A 21,809-nucleotide genomic window follows, 5' to 3' on the forward strand; every position below is an offset into this window, starting at 1 on the left:
ATCGGACAAGAAGGAAGAAGAAAATTAAAATGATTTTTTTTTACAAAAAGAAAATGACATTCATTTATTCAAATTAATAAGGGAAAATTACACTCACCTCCCTTGAGTTTTGTGAAAATAACACTAACACCCCCTCTAGTTTTTAAACTTGCATTAACCTCCCTTAAGTTTTATTCAAATATACAAACACCTCCCTTATTGTTAACTCTGTTACTTTTACTTTTTCTGTTATTATTTTTTCATGGATGTTTATAAACGTGTTCTACTATTCTTGTTTGCAGGCTTTCACTGTTATGTTGTTAAATTGATTTCTAATGACATGGACAATTAAATTTTGATTTGATTAACCTAATAAAAATCAAAATGCTAATTCCAAACAACCCATTACCAAGGGTGCTGCTATTCCTCTCGTTCCCAAACCCGTCGTTGCTTGATCCCTCTCTCGCTATTTCAACTTTTGGCAGGAACCTTTGCTTGCATGGGATGTTTTTTCATCTTTTTCTATTTTTCGGATTCAAAGTTGCCTTGTAATGTTTCTCCAGAGACTTATATAATTTCAATTAAGAAAGTAAGCATCAAAGAACTGAAATTAAAGGTTTAAATAAAGGATTAGTGACAAATTAAATTGATGATTAGATCGGAGAGAGCAGAATCATATAATCACATACAATTAGATTAAGAATAAGAGCAAAAGTGAGAATGAAATGGGGTTGCCTAAAATCCGGTGTGAAATTAAAAAGCCAACCTATGGTTTCTTGAATGTTTGGAATGCCTTTTATTGAATGTTTGATCTGATACTCATTTGAATTAGAATTTGATTTCTTGAATGAATTCAAGTTCAACAATAGAGGTTTGCCCCCATTAACAATTAATTGAATATACTACAAAAAAGTTAACGAAAAATTAACAGTGTTAATAGCAAGGGAGGTGTTTGTCTATTTAAAGAAAACTTAAGGGAGGTTAATGTAAGTTTCAAAACTAGAAGGGGTGTTAGTGTTATTTTCATAGACCTTGAGGGAGGTGAATGTAATTTCCTCAATTAATAAACTATATAAGATGTACAACTCTAAAACATGATAGTTAGATTAGAGCACAGTTAATGTCGCATAATTAAGGATTGTTTAGTCAAATTATTTTTATTATTATTCTAACCACTATATAAAGCTTTTTGTTACCACTTTCTTCATAACTCAAAAAGCTTTCGAAAAGCATTTGATTCGTTTATACTAACTAACTCAAATCAAAATTGAAGTGGTTAAAAATGATTCATTCAACAGTTGTCTTTCAGCAAGCCTGGTTAATAGCTCTCACTTTCACTAATCTCCTATGCTATCGATCTTCGTCTCAGGATTTTGGGTACAAAATTTTAGAGAGCATAAAGTGTTCCTTGTTTTCCCTCTTAATAAGGTGTTTTCTTTCCCTTTTAATAAAATGTTTATTTTGGGACTATCCGAGACAATGAGTTGGATAGCTTCGAATTATCGTGGGCTTGGAAATCTACCAACAGTTGGTGCATTTAAAAATCTCTTACAAGATAAAGATCACACATATGTATTCCTCTCAAAAACTGGGAAAAAAAAAAGATTTTGAGATGAATAACTTTCAAAGTGTACAAGCTTTATTTGGTGGTGTTGTTAGTTGTTGAAGAGAGGGTAAAAGACGTGACGGCGGTCTTACGATGTTTTGGAATGAATGAGTTGAAGAAAAAGACCTTCTTAATTAAGGACCTTCGAAAGAAAATATTTCACTTTGATTTTAGTTAAAGGACTATTTTAGATATTTTATCCATAATTTTTAATTGTTTTACAAACGAAAAAGATACACTTGCGTTGTTAAAAATAAAGGTGTTAGGCCAATGGCTTATAAAGAAACAAATACTCCTTAATTACTTTCTTTTTCAGCGATCCATCTCTTTAGGTTATGAAATCTTGAAATATAATATTAATAAGAATCAATTGGACTATAGAACCTGTTATTTTCATATGGTATACACTAGTTTTTACAACCCATGCAACACACAAAGAGTTATATACTAGTCTTCAAATACAATTCATTCTCCAATTGAGGGTTTAGTAGTGTTTGGCAATCTCTTTCCATGCACAAAGGAGCTGAATAGATGTAATGCCCTAGAAGGTTGTCCATATGGCACCATGTGACCCGCTCCTCTTACAGTGGCGAAAATCAACAAATTTCCATACTCAGTTACCCAACCTCCAGCCTACACATGCATTAATTTTTTAGAAACATGAGTTAATAAAATTGCGAAATCCATACTCAAATCAATTTTCAATATGCAAAAAAATTAGGTTAATTGTTAATAAAAATATATATTTACCTGCCCTTTGTGGAACCAAACTCTATATGAGTCTGTAATCTTGAATTTCAAGTCATGAGCTAGTTCACGAATGAGTGTTCGAGAACCTAGTAATGGAACAACTGAATCTTGGTCTCCACTATCATAATAATTTAACAAGTATGGTAAGGCTTATTCCAAAAATGTATAAAATAAATAATAGCAAATGATTATCATTTGTTAAAATTAACTACCTATAAACCCATATTGGAATATGATTTTGAACTATCCGTTTGAGAATTGGAAGCATATTAGCGTAAGGATCTGTCTTGCTGTAATTCAAAACACTGTAATGAAGAAAATGTACATGAGCTGTTATTTCTTCGGTAATCAAAATTAAAACAAAAATGACATGTTTACTATGATCATATGAGACAAGATTTCAAATATATTTATTAAAAAAAAAATTAGCAATATTAGTTTCCTAGCTAGTAAATTTGATGGTTAGTCTTAACTTAATTCACAAAATCAACATATAATAAAATGAATGTTGCCTATATTTATAAACTCCATTCATATCAATTATATCTCTAGTTATGAAATTGTCTTTTTCCAATAATATTTATATATCAAAGTGTATTCTAATTTATTTATAATACAATCTATAGTTATGTCATTTTTTATACATAATTATTTTGAAATCAAATTAAATGTTAAATTAATTTTGTCTACAAGGTGCTGATACCCGGTAAAACTTCATGATAACAAATATATTTTTGCTTTATTTATACTTACTCACTACACATGCCCCATGGATATGGCAGATTAGTACGGTTGGCATGGAGAGCCTTCTGAACCTCAGGCAGGTTGAGGTAATTAAAGCTTTCATAATCTATACAAACGTCTACACTTAAACTTATTTTAGTAGCCTGCATCAATGAAATAAACAAATTAATTAATTAATTAATTATAAAAAAAATATCATTGGCAGAACATAATAATCCAAAGGCAAAAGTTACCATCTTTTTCAATCTGATTTCTTGTTCAGCTATAGCTGGATAACACACATCAAGAATCACATCATAGTTGTCTACATACTCGCTCACAATTTTCCTAGCGGCATTTTTGGCTTCGTTGCATGATTTAGATACGTTATGAGTAGTTGCATGGGTATGATCATCAAAATCACAATCATTCCTAATGGCAAGACCAATTTCATCCGAAATCATTCCGTGTGACCAGTAATATTCATATGTTGCTTGTGTATCACGATCCATTTTCAGAAGTGGGTTTCCAATCTAACAAAGTTAAGGGAAAAGTAAGATCAGTTTAATTAACTTTCAAAATTTCTTAATTAAATAATCAATAAGTCATCAAATATACACGATCAGTCCAAAAGTGGCACAAATATATAGTTGTGAGTAAATTAATTTAATATATCATGTGAATTGGATCTTACGGCAACTCCTTTTATGTTGAACTTGAAACTGGATGAATGAGCATTATAATCAAGAATGGCATTGGCTAATTGAGGTATGTAATGTCCTGAAAATGTTAGTATGTAAGAAACAAAAGTCGATCACAAGTGATCATAGGCAAAAGAACACAATTAAGGAACAAATGTTTGTGTTAAACATTTGTGTATGTATGTCTCAGCCAGAAATGATGACATAGGTTTTGTGTGCATGCATAAAGAATATAAAATTTATATAACTGAATCCTCTCTGCTAAATTGAATATTTTATACCACGACACTAAATTTAATTTTTGGAATTTTGAAACGATAAATTATTAAATTTGGAATTTGATTATTGTGTTTGTTGGACCTGCATAGCTTTCTCCGGTAAGAAACAACTTCCTCGATTTGTATGAAGGAAACTTCTCGTACCATTTCAGCAGGAACAAAAGCATGTCATTGGCTGCCAAAAACAAATTAAAAAATTATGTTCATGCCTAATAATAAAACTAACAAATTCCATGTATAACATACAAAAATTTTTTTTTTTTTATTCTTTTGTATAGATATTGACTACATAAATTTGGTCTCACAAATCTAACTTTGTACCTGTGGAGGCGTCACCAATGTTATAATCAGAAGTTGTATTTGAGTATGACCAACCAACTCCAGCGGGAGACTCCACAAAGAGGAGATTGGAAACTATAAAAAAGAGTAGACATGAACAATATATAAGTCAGGAATTAATACACCCACATAATTCTCAAATATCAAAACACGTATTTAGTCACTACGTCGGTGATCATTAGATCGAGATCGTATTGTGCTCATATCAAAAAGATTTTTTATAACTAAAAGCCTGATCTTGAAATTTGCTTTGTCTAATCTCGATCTAATACTCACAGATATAATGACTACATGAAAGCAAGATTTTGGTGAAGACAGTGAATTCAAATTCATAGTCATATACATACCTGTATTCCAGGACTTTGAATTTCTTCGTAGACCGCGTCCATCACCAGAAGGATAAAATGGACCCAATTCAGTAAAAGCACCTCCTCCGATAGAGGAACATCCCGGACCTAGAAAATTAACCAAGTTAATTAATTCCCCTCCAATAAAGAACAATTTATTTATGATCCTTGTAAGATGATTTGAATTTGATGTAGGCGTTATAAAAAATTAACAAATATCTACATCTTAAAATAAAATTGTGCGTGCAAGGTATGTTTTGTCAAGTGTCCACTGCTAGAAAGAAAGAAAAAGGAGCTAAAATAATTCAACAATTTTGATATACATGATATAATTTTGTCAAGCTGGTAAGATTTTCTACTAGCAAAGACAATAAAACCACCTGATTTGGTTAGGAGTAGGACAATACAACACAAGCACATAACACAGTACAATAATACAAGAACAAATAAATGACATCAACCTATACTATCAACATACGAAATTAAATAAAGGAAAAACTTGTGACAACAAGGGAATGAAGAGTAAAAATGATATGCATCCATCATAAAATTATTATTATTACCTCCATTGAGCCATAGGGTGAGAGGCTTTTTGTGAGGGAGGTGGTCAGCCTCAACAAAATAATAGAAGAGACTCCTCCCATGTTTTATATCTATATCAACATAACCAGCATATTGACTGAATTTAACTTTGGGTTGGCCTGGCAACTTCACAACTAGATCTTCAATTGGGTACCCTTCTACCCCAATTGTTGTTACCAACAAGCTTCCATATGCCACCACAAACAACACTCCAACAAACCAACACTTTCCCATTCTAATAATTCTAATAACTCCAATTCCCTCACAAGAAGCACACCCTCTACCTATTAGTTGAGAACTCTAATTAAATAATGGCACCAGATTAATATTTTTTTTAAGAAGGCCACCAGATTAATATTAATATTGTATAAAGTAATATATTTTATTTGGCAGTATAATATATTTATAGTAATAATTAATAATTTGAAGAAAAAAATTCAAACAATTAATTGAAATTATTTTCTTTTTAAAAATTAAATTGGAAACTGTTTTTTTTTTAAAAGAAATACTCCATTTGAGCCAATTCCATTTTCTTCAAAAAGGAAACATATATTTTTTTCTTAATAAAACATAATGTACATTATTGATTATGATAAAGTGTGTGTATAGTGAACAAAATCTGAATTTAGTAGAGTACAGTGTACCTCAGATGCATGAATAAATTAAAAAGAATAAGTATGCAAATAAATTATTGTGGTAAAAAAAATGCAAATAAAAAAAAGGAGACGTGTTTGGAAAACACTTGACCATATACTGGTTGGATTCACACACATAATATGTGTGGAGAAGTGGGGAATCCGGGGTTCGAGTCCCAACCCTTGCACAAATTATATCGGGTTGCTACCAACTGAGCTACACTTACGGGACACCATTTATATTTTTATTTTGGTCAAGGGAGCATATGCATTTTGATGGAGCATAATTCTCCATCAAATGAGAACAGACTCTGTAAAATAAAATAAAATGAGAATACATAAAATACATTAGGAAACACGTTAACTCAACAAAAATGAATACATAAAAACCAACGACAATCTAATGGATTTACATGTTAGTGCATCCTTGTAAAACTCTTGTTTGATTGTTTTTAGTTTTTTGACGCTGTTAGATCATAATATTGGCAGCATCGCTAGACTCCTACCGGTTAAACTTAAAAAATGTTGGACTCTTTTACGCTGTCTCCTACCGATTAAACTTAAAATATATTTTTGTCAAATAATTTAGTAGTTGGAGCTCCCTTACGTATAATATATATTGTCCATACTAACTTAGTTAACCTCATAAAGACAATTACAATAATTTTTATATACTAGAAACAAAAATAAAGGGTACGAGATTTTTCTACTGAAATTATGCATTTCAGTTTGGAAATGACGTAGTTTTTTTTTTTCTTTGATAATTTAGATTTTATTGATCCTCTAACCAGAAGTTACAACTAAACACATGCAATAACTAATTTGAGTTAGTCTAATAATGTTGATTTGGGATCTTAAAGTGTGTTTATTTTCATGTTTCAAGTTTGATTTTCTTGATATCAATTTTGGTAGGTTAGTCCATGCAAAACTTTATTCTAATTTTAAACAGTCTTTCCCACAAATTGATGGTGGGATTGAACCTCTCAAATTAGTCGAGCTGAATATGGAGTTTAGGAAAGAAAAAAACAGATGTAATACAAGATCAAAACTAAGACGCCTACTAAAAACACACTCTTCCTAAAGACAGAAAAGAAACACCAAGAAAAAAAAAGGCTCGGAACACGCCTTGAAAAAAAGAATGTCTAAAGAGAGCAAACCCGATAAAAGAACGTCATCTAGAGCGTGTCGGAATGAATTTTTTCATTCAGCTTCATTGGAGTTTAGATAGGTTATGAAATACTTCCTCTTCCATATGTTTAATACTCTTATATATGTTTTTTTTTACAAGGCTAAAAGAGAAAGAAAAAAACAATGAAAAGAAAGAAAAACAACAGAAAGAGAAAGAGAGAGCTATTCTCTCAAGTAAGAAGTTCCTCCCGCATCACTCTGAAGAAGATCTGCTGGGGGAGAATCGTGACAAAGGAGCTCAACGTTAGAGAAGGTACCAAGTTTTACCATAAAATTCACACTTGATTTCCCTCTCGGATAGTGTGACTAACTGTGATATTTCCATGTTCAATTAACTCTTTATGTCTTGAATCAAAATGGTGTGAACATGAAAAATCATGGAGGGGCCGTTGATGATTGTAATGCATTGTAAAGAGTCAGAGTAGCAACCAAGATCAATAACACCCATGTCTTTGGCTAGCAAGAGGCTCTGATAGATTGTATAGAGCTCGACATAGAGGATATCAACATAATTATAGATGAAGCCAGAAAAACTTGGCATGTAGAAAATAACCCTATTTCTTAAGACTCCGCTATATCTAGTTCTTGCATGAGAGCCAAGACAACTATCATCTGAAGTAGCAATAAACGTCGCAAGATTAGAGTATATAACAATTAATTGATTGGACCAGAATGTTCTGGAGAATGATTATAAGCAGAATGAGAAAAATGATGTTTAAGTTAAAATATAAGATTATTTTAACAAGGACCAGAATGTTCTAGAGAATGGTTAATATAAGACATAATGATAAAACAATATTATAAGCTTAATTTAAATTTTAGTTAAATATTTAAGCAGTTGTTTTATCTTGGACCAGAATGTTCTGGAGGCAGTATAATATAGAATAAAATAATGTAACAATATTAAATAATGCAACAATTTGTATGTAGTGATGACTTTCACTTGAGAGAATACTTGCTTTCAGAACTCTTACTTTCAACCTTCAAAACCACTTGTATTTATAGGTGATGAGTGCCTTGGTGATCAAGAGTGAAAATAGAGTTGTTGGACACGTTTTTGATATTGTCCAAAGTCTCAATTGATTTCACTTTTCTTCTTTAAAGCATGCAGAATGATCTCAGAATGTTTTGTACGATTTGCTTGCCTTGCTTGTGTTACTTGCGAGAGAGATAAATAGCTGTAATGAGTTGTTGCTTGTTGAGCTAGGAAGTGACTATGATTATGTCATTCTATTTCACTTTAGTGATGTCATTGTCCAAAAGCCACGTGCTCTTATCCTTTGAATGAGATATTGGCCTTTTTGCTCCAAGTGGGTCGAACCTTTCTTTGGGCCCAAGACACCAATTTTCAATTAAACTATTTTGACATGCTTTATTCTTGTGTTATCTTGTATACTTTTGATGTACTGTTTTATTTGCTTCGTATTTGTCAGAACGTTCTCAAGTTGTTCTCATGAAACAAATTTTCACAAAACAGATTAGTAGATAACAAGATTAAATAAATTTAGGCTTAATTAATCATTTGGTCCCTTAACTTATTTTTGGATTTCAGTTTGGTCCCCTAACTTTAAACTGTCTCAAAGTGGTACCTTAATTATACCTCCGTTTATCAAAGTGGTCCCTTCTGTTGGTTTTTGTCAAAAAACGTTAACTTTGTCCATGCTGGCATTCCACGTGGGCCTATCAATTGATTACAAGGAGAACCACGTCAGCAGTACAAAAGGGTAAAGAAGTGAGAAAATTAGGGTTCTTCCTCACCCAATCTTCTTCTCCATCGTGTTTCTTCTTCTTCCTCCTTCTCCCACCAACTACTTTCTTCTTCATTGTCCAGATCTGCCAAAAATGTCGAACCACAGTACAAAAACAGTCCCGGTTCATGATTCATCATATGCATCTGGTTCGGTTGGGTCTAGTTTGAGGAGAAGGTCAGTACCAAATTGTAGGTGTGGAGAAAATGTTGTCATTCGAACTGTAACTGATGCATTGAATCCAAATTGTGGGAAGAAATTTTGGGGTTGTAGAAACTATAGAAATTCGAATGACAAAGGATGCAGTTACTTTAGGTTAGTTGATGAAGATGATGTTATGGATGAAAGGGATTTGAAGATTGAAAAGCAGAAGTTGAAGATGGAAAAACAGAAGAAGAAGAAAAACAAGTTGAAGAGCGACTTATCAAGAACAAGGCAGTGGTTGATAATGGCGATAATTTTTGGATTGGTATGCTTTGGGATTGTGTTGGTCTTAGGAACAATGTTGGCTTGCAAAAGCACATCCATCTTGAATGGATTTTATTTGAAATAGGAACAGTGATGTATTTAGGTTTTGTTATGAATGAATGTTGTAATGTTTTAAAGTGTTGTCATGAATGTAATGTTTAGGTTTGATTATGAATGAATGTAATGTGTTTGATGAATGTAATGTGTTGGAACAACTTGAATGAATATAATGTTTGAATGAATGCAATAGTCTGTTTTTGTTTCTGCTATATAATGTTTCTGTTTTAAGCTGTTATAATGAAGCAATTATGTTGAGTTGCAGAATATAATGTTGGCTATGCAATTATGTTTCTGTTTTAAGCTGTTTCTGTTTTAAGCTAGTACATAATGCCATAACAGAAGCAATTATGTTGAGTTGCAAAATGCTATAACACAAGCTGTAATAAGGTTCAAAAGTGCTTAATAGCACATCATTCCATTAAATTCATAAGTGCATCACAGCACATATTACATCAGATGCTCAAAACTAAATTACTTAAGAACTAGTGTTTAACAGTCAACAAGCACATATTACATCAGATGCTCAAAACTAAATTACTTAAGAACTAGTGCTTAACAGTCAACAAGCACATATTACATCAGATGCTCAAAACTAAATTACTTAAGAACTAGTGCTCAAAAGTGGTTAATAGCACACATTACATGCCAAAATATAGTCAAAAGTGCTTAATAGCACATATTACAGTCAGAACTAAATTACTAAGGCTGAGAAGCAGATACTGCCTTCTTCTTTGGCACACTCTTTCCTTTCTTTTTTGCTTGGGTTGGTTGAGTTGCAGCAACCTGGTCCATATTCTTTCTTTTTCTAGGTGATCTCCTTTTCTTCAGAGTTGGCTGTTGAGATGCTTGAGTCTTTGATGGTTGAGGTGTTGCATGAGTAGAAGGTTGGGCCTGAGAAGTTGGTGCTGCCTGAGAAGATGGTTGGGCCTGAGAAGTTGGTGCTGCCTGAGAAGATGGTTGGGCCTGAGAAGATGGTGCTGCCTGAGAAGAAGCATGTTCCTGAGAAGATGGTTCAGGTTGAGTTGTTGGTGGTGGAGGTAGTGGGCATGTTGACTTGTTGTGTCCAGTTTGCTTGCACCTACTACACTTAATCCCATATGTAGCTCTCTTCATTTGTGAGTTGTCTCTCATCAGCTCACTTGCATCCAATCTCCTCTTCTTTTTAGGTCTACCAGGTTGCCTTTTCACAGGCGGTGGTTGAAGATCAGTGCAGTCTGTCCTTATCCATAAGTCTTGGCCATTGACAGGATGAATGATGCTGGAATAACATGCAGCATACTGCTCTTTTTTGAACATTGATGGCACATAATCAGCTATCCTATAGTTTTTGTGTTTCATGCAAGCAATGGCATGACAACATGGAAGTCCTGTCAACAGCCATTTCCTGCAATCACATACTTTGTGCAACAAGTTTACAGCATATTTGTCTCCAGTGTTTGAAATGTGTATAACTTGGAAATCATGATCATCAGCTTGCCTATATTAAGATTAAGTGAATGAATATAAACCTTACTATCCTTATGAACATAAATAAAAGAAGTGGATGAATCATAATTGTTCAGATGAACATAAATAAAAGAAGTGAATTAATCATACCTTACTATCCAGTTATTTGCATAGCCAGATTCCTTTTCAAGTCTTTTTTTTATGTTTGGCAGTACCTCACCATCAGCATACTTGGCAATTTTCTCCCTATTCTTCTGCCACCTCTCCATCACATAAATTCTGATATCCTCCAACATTGAAACAACAGGCTTGGACCTTGGAACAACAATTACAGAATTAAATGCTTCTGAAATGTTGTTGACTAGTGTGTCACACTTTGTATCACCTTTAAACATTGCCTTAGTCCAATGCCTTGGTTCAATCTCACACAGATAATTAAATGCATCCTCACTAATTGCTTTGATTGCCATCATCTCCCTCTCAAATGCATTTCTGTATGTTGAATTTGCAGCCCTCCACATCAACTCTTTCAATTTTTTGCCAGGAAATTTCTTCCTAAAGTTGTTGTAGAGGTGTCTGACACAAAACCTCTGCTCAACTTCAGGAAGCAAGGTATTAATTGCTGGTAACAGTCCCTGTTAAACATAAGACATGAAAAAACACAATTAAAATTAAGGTATATCCAATTAATAACTTATATTTGAATCAAGAAAAAGAGAAAACACAACAATTTTACCTTTTGCTGGTCACTAATTATAGTGTAAGTATTGCAAAGTCTTGTGCCACCCAAATCAGCTGTGAGAAGCTCTAGAAACCACATCCATGATTCTTTGGTCTCTCCTTCCACAACAGCATATGCAATTGGAAGTATTTGGTCATTAGGATCCATTCCAATTGCAGCCAATAGCATTCCACCATAAGGGGTCTTAAGGAAACACCCATCAAGACCAATAATAGGCCTACAGTTGAAGAAACTATCCCTACATCCCTTTAAACAAACATACATTCTTTGAAAGTGAGGAAAAAATATGGCTTCAGGATTTTCTAGGTCAGCCTCAGTCCCTATATAAGGAGTACTAGTAATGGTTACAGATGAATGTGGATTGGCTCTAAGTAATTCACCACCATAATCATGTAACCTTTTATATTGTTCTCTAAAGCTACCTTCAACAAACTCTACTGCATAATTCTTTGCCCTATAAGCTTTGCTTCTGCAGACACCCACACCCCACTTCAGCTGTGCCCTCTCCATAATAGTTGTAACCTTTATGTCCCTGTCCTCTCTTACTCTTGTGCGTAGTTTAGAACCTAGCCATTTAGAGTTCATCAACTTCACTCTAAATTCTGTACCACATGTATGATCATCAGCTGTAACTTTCCTCAACTGCCATGTTTCTTCACCTGGAATAGGTGCACAGTACATCTTCCATTCACAGCCTTCACCCTTGCAACCAACTCTAATTCTCCTCTTATCACTTTTAAGGAACTTCAAATCCTTACAATTCTCAACAGCAAAACTTCTAACAGCATCTTGAAAAGCAACCTTTGTCATAAATAAAGTACCTACCTCCCATTTATAGCCTTTCATACTGATTGGCATCTTGAAAGTTGGGAATTTAGGGTTGCCTACACCATCTTCTTCACTATCAGACCCACTATCCAGCTCATCAGAGTTATGTTCTTCCACATCACTTAATCCCTTGTCCCCCACAACACTAGATTGACCTACTTCCTCTTCATTGTTAACAGATCTCCTAATACTCTCAATTATATCATCTTCAAATACAGGCTCTTCATTTGTTTTCTTTTTCTTAGGTCTTCCCCTTCTTCTCCTCTTACCAGATCCTGCCTTCTTCTTATTCCCCTTCTTATTCCCCTTTTTAGCAGTACCAGATCCCACACCAACAACAGTCTCACTTTGAACACTTGCTTCATTCACAGTGGCTTCATTCTCCCTTACACCAGATCCCTCACCAAAAACAGTATCAGCATCCACAGTTTCATTCCCACCTACCTCACTGTCTAACTCCCCTGCAAGGCACACCTCCACATCTGATTCATTAAAATGTACATTCAAGGCACTATCTTCCCTATCAGAACCCACATTCACATCACCCTCTGCATTGTGCCCATCTTCAGGCCCATTCTCATGCTCACCAAACAAATCATCCTCCTCAATCATTGGGCCTAAGTCATTTAAGTCCAACTCAGGCCCATTTACATTCACATCAGGGTTGGGACCACTCACACCACTATCAGCATCTTTACCTTCACCAGTGGGGCCTACACTATTGGGACCTACATTTGTCTCATTAACAACAGGTGGGACAGGTGGGGCCATACAGGGATATTCTATTAATGGGTCAAGGGCTACAACATCAGGTTGTGACAATGGGTGGACAGCATACAAATGGACCCTATCATATTCAAGTGCAATACTCTGCATCCTTCTACATCCACTATCATTATTCAAAGGAATAAACCCATCTTCCATAGCAGGGTCATGGTACCACAGAGACTTAAGGCTAACATAACCACACCTTTTTAAGGTTGATAACAAAGCAAAATAGGAGAAAAAGTCTGGCTCACAATCTAGTGTTTCTACTGGTCCTACATAATTAGGGTCCATAAAACAACTAAAGTCCCCAGCATGATGTACAACACACTCAAATACCTGGTCCATCTGTTTTTTTACCATTAATATAGGAAAGGGAAAAAAAACCTAATCAATTTTACATACAATATTCGGAAAAGGCAGTGCCACTCACAACAAAACAATATAAAACCACATCCACTAACATATACAGCTCCAACACAACAGACAAAATTAAACTTTTAAGAAGGAATAAACAATATATAAACCAAATCCATGCATGCAGAACACATTTCTAACCCTTTTTCATTGAAATTTTTCAAAACCCCTAATAATTTTCGAAACCCTAATCAGACATACAAACATGTTCTAACTTGAGATTCACGAAGAAGAAGATGAAATTAACCTTTAAAAGTAAAAAAATCATTCAAAATTTCAAAACCCTAGAGAGAGTTTAGAAACCCTTATCAGAAAAAAAAAACTGCATTTTTAACCATTTTATTCGCGAAGAAGACGAAGCAAACACGAAGAAACAAACCTGGAATGTCGATTCGAGTTCAAAGATCAACTTCGTTTTCAGATTTTCTTCAATCTTCAGTTTCAATCTTCAAATTCTCTCTCTAGGTTTTCTTCTCCTTCTCTCTCTACGTTTTCTTCATTCTCTCTCTAACTCTGCAGATTTCTAACGTTATGCCCACGTGGAATGCCAACATGGACAAACTTAACGTTTTTTGACAAAAACTAACAGAAGGGACCACATTGATAAACGGAGGTATAATTAAGGGACCACTTTGAGACAGTTTAAAGTTAGGGGACCAAACTGAAATCCAAAAATAAGTTAAGGGACCAAATGATTAATTAAGCCATAAATTTACTATGTTTGTAATCTTTAAAACATCAAATAAGGATTTTGTCTCAACACTATCAACATTGAGAATGACACACAAATGATTGTTGTTGTTCCATTTGACAAATCTGTCTTCTGGTACATCATTAGTGTTCGAAAGATAACAAGCTTTAAAAGTATCAACCATACCTTTAATGTTGTAAGATAAGTTGGTAATGACCAAATCTCATTGCCTAAACACATCATATTTTTATTCCTCCAAGCCCACCAAATTGTAGCTGCAAAGAGAAGAGATTGGGGACCCATCATGCCATTTTTTGCCGAAACATGAGGGATATCATTTGTGAGGAAATCAGATTGGTTGATATCCCTACTCATTTCTCGCGCGTCCCCCAAAATTCTCAATTCCCCTTGATCGAATTATATAATCTGAAGCATTGTCGGGCTATTTCAGATTTTATAATCGAAATACTGTAAAAACTCATAAAACATATTATAAATGATACAAAGGCCTCTGTTGAAAGAAAAGAGAATAAGGTATGGATTGTCTACAATGATCATGTCATCATAACCACCCCCAAAGGAAAAGTAAGAAAGAAAAAGGAAAGAAGACAATAATTGCAATGAAAATGGAGAGGAATGCAAAACTATTTATAGAGACATCATCATCCTAGAATGTAACTACAACCAAAAGAAACACAAACAAGATCATGAACCAATCAAACTAAATTCTTCATATGGTATATCCATGCAAGCCCTTATTTCTACGTATGTCCTAGGTCGAATAATTTTTTCCATAATATCATGAAAAGATCAGACCAAGGAAGCATCTAACATATGTCGGTCCGTTTGAAATATACTGACCAAATATAAAAAACATGGTTCTCACGTCATCGTTGTTGTTGAGCTTCATTTGGTTAAACTCGGCGCTTCTATCTGAGTCGATTGATGGACAACAATATTGAACACTATCACTCTTCTTATGTCTCTGTGGTTAAGACAATCGTTAATTTGGTATAGCTGATCCTTCAAGTCAAATAGTGCGACATCAATACAGGCCCTAAACCGATAAGGTTTCTCCGGATTGTAGTACATTGCAGCTAACTTCGTTTTCACATATATATGTTAATGGTTTATAGTTTTGCGGTGTGTATTTGCAATCAATCGAACCAAACACATCAATTTATAGAAGGTTTTGTGCGTTATGGACCACATAAAATGTTAGTGCAATGTGGACTACAAAAAAATCTCGTATTTGACTAGTTCGAATTATATAATCTGAAATGTGACAAACCCTCCAATGCTCAAGTTTTCCACATGTATGGACACATTTTCAAATGATATAATCCAGACTAGGCAAATATTGTATTCATATTATATATTATGAAACACGTCCAAAATGTGGATAACGTTGTTCCGGACGAGGTTCGGTTAGTCAGGAAAGTTTGAGTTAATTAGGTATAAATACCCTTTCTTTCTTCCATATTTTTCATTCTTTAATATCAACTTATTTCCTTCTTATTTTTTTTTTATTTTTTTGGGAATGATGTCAGGTTTTCATTGTTGGCCTTTCTTACAAAGGCTCAATAGAGACTTTCACATTAACAGTTATGTGGTTAGTACGATTGATCAAATGATGTTGTCCCACATCAACTTGTATTTCAAATTTGTTTGGATATGTGATTGTTCAGATTAATTTTCACATTTTTATGCTCTATTATCTTGTGTCCCTAAATTCTTCAAAGGGGGTGTGAGAGGGATGATAATCCTTCTCCCTTAATTATTTTGTACAACAAATTTAGCTTTAGTTGCTTTATTTTACACTACATAGTGTTATGTTAATGTGTGTGATAAATGCCAAGAAATGTTAATTTCATATTTTAAGCACTTTTTGTTACTTGTTTTGCAAGTTATTGAAGGAAAAGCCGAGAAATTAGCGTTAAATGCCTTATTACGCTTTATATATCTTACTATATCCTTTTATGCAGGAATTTACCCCAAGACACTGAGCAAAGACCAAAAATCATGAAAAAGTGCAAATTAGCAGAAGCTGGTTTTGAAGAACGTCGCTATTAGCGACAAATACGCTATTAGCGAAAATTCTCCAGAGAGATACGCTAATAGCGTATCTGGGGCGAAGCCAAGAAGAAGTTTTGAAGAAAGTCGCTATTAGCGACAGTTACGCTATTAGCGTAATTGCTCCAGAGGACTGCGCTATTAGCGTAATTTGGGCAAAGCAGGGCACAAGGACCAACGTGGCAGAATCTCATTGGCCACAACTTAAGCCGACTTGCTTCGCTAATAGCGCATATTTCGCTATTAGCGTAAGCTTACAAACTCAGCCCATTTAAATAGGATTTTTACCTCTCTTTGGAGATTAATTAGATATAGACTGTTTTATTAGATATTTTCTACATTCTTAGAGGGAGAAATAGGGCTAGAGAGCATATAGAGTGAGAGTGATTTTGGAAGTTGGATTCTTCTTCCTTTGTTGAGACATCACAAGGTGTAATGAATCCTTCATTTTCAATCCATCCTTGCAAGGCTTCCATGATGATGTGTAGCTAAATATCATTTGTTGGGATGAGAGGTACTTAATCCTTGCTAACATGTAATCCTTTGATTTAAGCTTACATATGGTTCTAGCAATTTATATTCAATATTGTTGTTATTCTTGTTGTTAATGCTTTCAATGAGATTCACGATGATTTGGACACGAACTCTTGAATCTAGAGCTAGAGTAGCAATATATCTTAGGTTAACTTACTTGACATCTTTGTTAATCTTTGATAATCACCATAATCAAGAGTTTAATGCTTTAGGACATTTAGTCAGGCTGGACACGGTCGATTAAGTGATCCTATCGTCTTTGTGATCGTTTAAGGGATTTGGACACGAATGTTTAAACGATACCTTAGAGTTAATTATATCGCTTTGGACACGAAGGATAGTGTAGAATTGATTGTGATAATTTTGGTTATAAAGCTAGAATTCGTATGGATCATTAGGTTTTGTGTGAAGCTTGGTTAAGGAACTCTACTCCTAACAAGTTTCAATCCTTATTTATCTCAGCTTTTACTTTTTGCAATTTAGTTTAGCTAGTTAGAATTCAAACAAACAAGTACCCTTAATACTTGGAATGATATTTGATGTTAAACTATCCTTGATATCGCACTAATCCCTGTGGAGACGATACAAATACTTATCTTGTTTGATGCAAAATTAAATTCTTCATCAAAATGGCGCCGTTGACGGGGATTGGTGTTTAGATATCATAGATAGAACGATTGATTTATCATTTTAAGTATTCTTACATATTCCGTAAATATTTTCTTTACTTGATAGTTGTTTGTACTAACCCCTCTTTGATAAACAAAGAAAAGTTTCTTGTTAGTTATTTCCATTTCAGGATCATCACCTAGAAAAAAAAAATCATGGCTGATCATGGTTATAGCAACTTCTATACTCCACCCGAGTATGAATCCTATCAACAATATCATTCTTATGAAGATGAGAGATATTCGGTGATAGAAAATACTTTGAACATCTTCATACAACAATCCATGATAAACACGCAAAATACAACCAGAGATTGAAGAATTTATCATTACAGTTGGAGATGATGCAAGCACAAATCATGGAGAACCAATCCATTATTCAATCCACTCATGACGGAGAGATTGTTGGAGAAGGTGTTGTTGAACTTGAGGAAAATATAATGAAAGAAATAGAGCCGCCACTTGAAATAGAACTTCCTCAAGAACGGTCAGATTCTGAGGAGGCCAAAATTGTTGATAATGAAGAAGTGATAGAGGTGGTAGAGAAAAAGGAACGATCACTAAGCAAGGAAGACTTAATGGAAGCAAGGGGGAAGAAAGTGAGCAAGGTAGAAATCGATCGGGTCATTCGTGAAATTTACACCTTGTTCAATAAATCTATGTTAAGGAGGACATGGACTCCACATCAGTTGTACTTAAAGTTCATGGAATTCCTCCCAAAGCGTAGGGTTTCAAAAGATGATGTGTTGTCCGTCTCATTTTGGCCACCCTAACAAAAAAGGCGTCGAGCTAACGACTTTAAACAAGCGCTTGTTGGGAGGCAACGCAATTTTGTAAGTTTATTTAGTGTTTTTAATGCATAATAAGTTTAGAAGTCATGTGCATGCATCAAAACATCCTGTAGAAGAAACAAACAGAGAGCAGAATTCTGAACTGTCTCAACTCGCAATGGCGAGTAAAACAGCTCGCAACTGCGAGCAAATTGGTCATTGACCATTTTGACTGCCTTTTAACTCGCAACTGCGAGTAAAGCTGCTCGCAACTGTTAGTAGCTGCAGTTTGGGCAGTTTTAATCATTTTTGGATAATGGTGTGTGTTGACAATTGTTTTAATTAGTATTGTGATGTTAGTATTCATATTAGTATTGTATATAGTTGTATTTTGTTAGTTAAAATAATGTGTTAGCACTTTTGGTTAATTTAGTACTTCATTTTATTTGTGGAAGTTTCTTTTGTATCACTCTTGCTTAAATTTCAATTCTCAGATGATTGATAATGATTCATAGTTGTGATCAAAAGCGCAAAGCCAAGGTACAAGTTTCCAGTTTTTCTAGGTTTTTACTCGAATATGGAACGAGTACTTTGTACAAATTTCATTTCATTTAGTTCTTCACAATAATATATTTGTTTGTGAACCACTTAGTTCTAGCCCAAAAGTGAGGAAACCTCAAGTGTTTGTACATATGCAAGGAGACCGAAATTCATTGTTTAACTCGGTTGTTTTATGTTAAATCCAATAATTGTTTTAAATTGTGTGAAGGCATGAAAGTGATCAAGGCACATTTTTGTTAATGAGTGAAACATACTTGACCACAAATAGCCTACCTTGTGAGAAGAGCGAGTATTTGCTAACCCACTTGAGCTAAATAAATCGGAGTCATCAATTATGAACTATCAATTCATAAGCACAATGCTTGATTAACTTGTCCTTAATTTTTTTTTCAATATCCAGTTCATTCTTGATGCACTTTAGGACTCTAATATGTTTTTAATTGTTGAACCCTAAACTTTCATTGTTATTTGTCCCTTTTGCCTTAGAGTAAGGGAACATTCAAATAGGGTGTATTTTGATTCAAGTTGGGGAGAGAAGGTAGATGTAAATCTTTTGTCAAGAACAATGGTGTAATTTTATCTTTGATCAAGACAACATGGTGTTGTAAATACAAAAGAAAAGAAAACAATGTGTACATGAAAAGAAAAAAGAAAAAGAAAAAAAAAAGAGAAAAAGGAAGAAAAATCCAAAAATAGAATAAGTTGTCAAGATCAAAGTGCTTCATGTGTAAACACCAAGGGTTTTTAATAATTGGTAGGGAAAATTGTGGATTTTAATGGTTTATACAAGGAATGTTCCTTTTTAATAGGCTTTTTGATTTCAATTGCCCCACATATGACATTTCTTTTGTAGCCAAGCCAAGTTATAACCCTCAAAGACCTTTTGATCCATGTTTTTATGCCTTTGGAAATGATATTTGGATGGACACATAACTTGATTGGAATGTTAACTTGATTGCTGGATGTGTGTTCATAACCCTCATTTATATGTTTTCAATTGTTTATCTACTTTCATAGAAGTGTGTTAGGTGTGGTTGGTGAATAAATGTATTATTGTCTTGAAATATTTGACATGAACTTTGTACTTAGGACTCATCCCATGTTGGTAGTAGAATTTTAGATTAGTTGGAAACTTAGACTTGCCCGCGCATTCACTTTTAAATCATTCATCTGAAAATGTTTTCAAAGCTTTTTGTACTTGTGTCTTGTCATTTACTTGTTTGATTTTCAATCTTTTGTTTGAGGACAAACAAAGAGTTAAGTTGGGGAGAGTTTGATAAATGCCAAGAAGTGTTAATTTCATGTTATATTTTAAGCACTTTTTGTTACTTGTTTTGCAAGTTATTGAAGGAAAAGCCGAGAAATTAGCGTTAAATGCCTTATTACGCTTTATATATCTTACTATATCCTTTTATGCAGGAATTTACCCCAAGACACTGAGCAAAGACCAAAAATCATGAAAAAGTGCAAATTAGCAGAAGCTGGTTTTGAAGAACGTCGCTATTAGCGACAAATACGCTATTAGCGAAAATTCTCCAGAGAGATACGCTAATAGCGTATCTGGGGCGAAGCCAAGAAGAAGTTTTGAAGAAAGTCGCTATTAGCGACAGTTACGCTATTAGCGTAATTGCTCTAGAGGACTGCGCTATTAGCGTAATTTGGGCAAAGCAGGGCACAAGGACCAACGTGGCAGAATCTCATTGGCCACAACTTAAGCCGACTTGCTTCGCTAATAGCGCATATTTCGCTATTAGCGTAAGCTTACAAACTCAGCCCATTTAAATAGGATTTTTACCTCTCTTTGGAGATTAATTAGATATAGACTGTTTTATTAGATATTTTCTACATTCTTAGAGGGAGAAATAGGGCTAGAGAGCATATAGAGTGAGAGTGATTTTGGAAGTTGGATTCTTTTTCCTTTGTTGAGACATCACAAGGTGTAATGAATCCTTCCTTTTCAATCCATCCTTGCAAGGCTTCCATGATGATGTGTAGCTAAATATCCTTTGTTGGGATGAGAGGTACTTGATCCTTGCTAACATGTAATCCTTTGATTTAAGCTTACATATGGTTCTAGCAATTTATATTCAATATTGTTGTTATTCTTGTTGTTAATGCTTTCAATGAGATTCAAGATGATTTGGACACGAACTCTTGAATCTAGAGCTAGAGTAGCAATATATCTTAGGTTAACTTACTTGACATCTTTGTTAATCTTTGATAATCACCATAATCAAGAGTTTAATGCTTTAGGACATTTAGTCAGGCTGGACACGGTCGATTAAGTGATCCTATCGTCTGTGATCGTTTAAGGGATTTGGACACGAATGTTTAAACGATACCTTAGAGTTAATTATATCGCTTTGGACACGAAGGATAGTGTAGAATTGATTGTGATAATTTTGGTTATAAAGCTAGAATTCGTATGGATCATTAGGTTATGTGTGAAGCTTGGTTAAGGAACTCTACTCCTAACAAGTTTCAATCCTTATTTATCTCAGCTTTTACTTTTTGTAATTTAGTTTAGCTAGTTAGAATTCAAACAAACAAGTACCCTTAATACTTAGAATGATATTTGATGTTAAACTATCCTTGATATCGCACTAATCCCTGTGGAGACGATACAAATACTTATCTTGTTTGATGCAAAATTAAATTCTTCATCAGTGTGTATGTATTATGAAATTATGTTCAATTAATAAACTGTGTTGAATTATTAAATTTTGATGTTAATTTTAAATCATTTCATTTTAAATTTTATCATTTTAATAAAGTGGTCGAGTCTGAACAAAACTAAATAAATACATTTCAAATTTTATAATCAGAAAAACGTCAAATAAATTTCAACCTTTTTTTGAGGGAAAATAAATAAATTTCAACTTATAAAATCCAAACGGGAATAAGATTAAA

General features: G+C 34.0%; 2 protein-coding genes across 2 annotated transcripts; both read right to left on the reverse strand.

Annotated features, from left to right (window-relative positions):
• Positions 1–1,847: 1,847 nt before the first annotated feature.
• Positions 1,848–5,629, reverse strand: LOC146941247 (serine carboxypeptidase-like 42). The gene is made up of 10 exons (XM_085755014.1): positions 5,287–5,629; positions 4,724–4,831; positions 4,359–4,451; positions 4,120–4,212; positions 3,753–3,838; positions 3,313–3,591; positions 3,089–3,222; positions 2,548–2,640; positions 2,336–2,453; positions 1,848–2,218 (listed from the first exon to the last, which is right to left on the reverse strand). Exons 1-10 carry the CDS (start codon positions 5,537–5,539, stop codon positions 2,051–2,053), a joined length of 1,425 nt encoding a protein of 474 aa, XP_085611140.1. The 5' UTR covers positions 5,540–5,629; the 3' UTR covers positions 1,848–2,050.
• A 4,221-nt stretch (positions 5,630–9,850) lies between these two features.
• On the reverse strand, positions 9,851–13,533 carry LOC146941248 (uncharacterized). Its single transcript, XM_085758005.1, has 3 exons — positions 11,587–13,533; positions 11,001–11,485; positions 9,851–10,881 (listed from the first exon to the last, which is right to left on the reverse strand). Exons 1-3 carry the CDS (start codon positions 13,531–13,533, stop codon positions 10,104–10,106), a joined length of 3,210 nt encoding a protein of 1,069 aa, XP_085614131.1. The 3' UTR covers positions 9,851–10,103.
• Between the last annotated feature and the right edge of the window lie 8,276 nt (positions 13,534–21,809).

This window comes from Medicago sativa, chromosome 3, assembly GCF_051527215.1.
Source record: "Medicago sativa cultivar Bolivia chromosome 3, Bolivia_mono, whole genome shotgun sequence".
Taxonomy (NCBI): Eukaryota; Viridiplantae; Streptophyta; class Magnoliopsida; order Fabales; family Fabaceae; genus Medicago; species Medicago sativa.

Coding starts and splice junctions, on each gene's coding strand:
- LOC146941247 (XM_085755014.1), bottom strand. CDS start 5,539: ATGGGAAAGTGTTGGTTTGTTGGAGTGTTGTTTGTGGTGGCATATGGA. Junction 2,641..3,088: donor CCATGGGGCATGTGTAGTGA/GTAAGTATAAAT, acceptor TCTTCATTACAG/TGTTTTGAATTACAGCAAGA. Junction 2,454..2,547: donor ATTCCAATATGGGTTTATAG/GTAGTTAATTTT, acceptor TTATTATGATAG/TGGAGACCAAGATTCAGTTG.
- LOC146941248 (XM_085758005.1), bottom strand. CDS start 13,533: ATGGACCAGGTATTTGAGTGTGTTGTACATCATGCTGGGGACTTTAGT. Junction 11,486..11,586: donor TAATTAGTGACCAGCAAAAG/GTAAAATTGTTG, acceptor TATGTTTAACAG/GGACTGTTACCAGCAATTAA. Junction 10,882..11,000: donor GCAAATAACTGGATAGTAAG/GTATGATTAATT, acceptor ATCTTAATATAG/GCAAGCTGATGATCATGATT.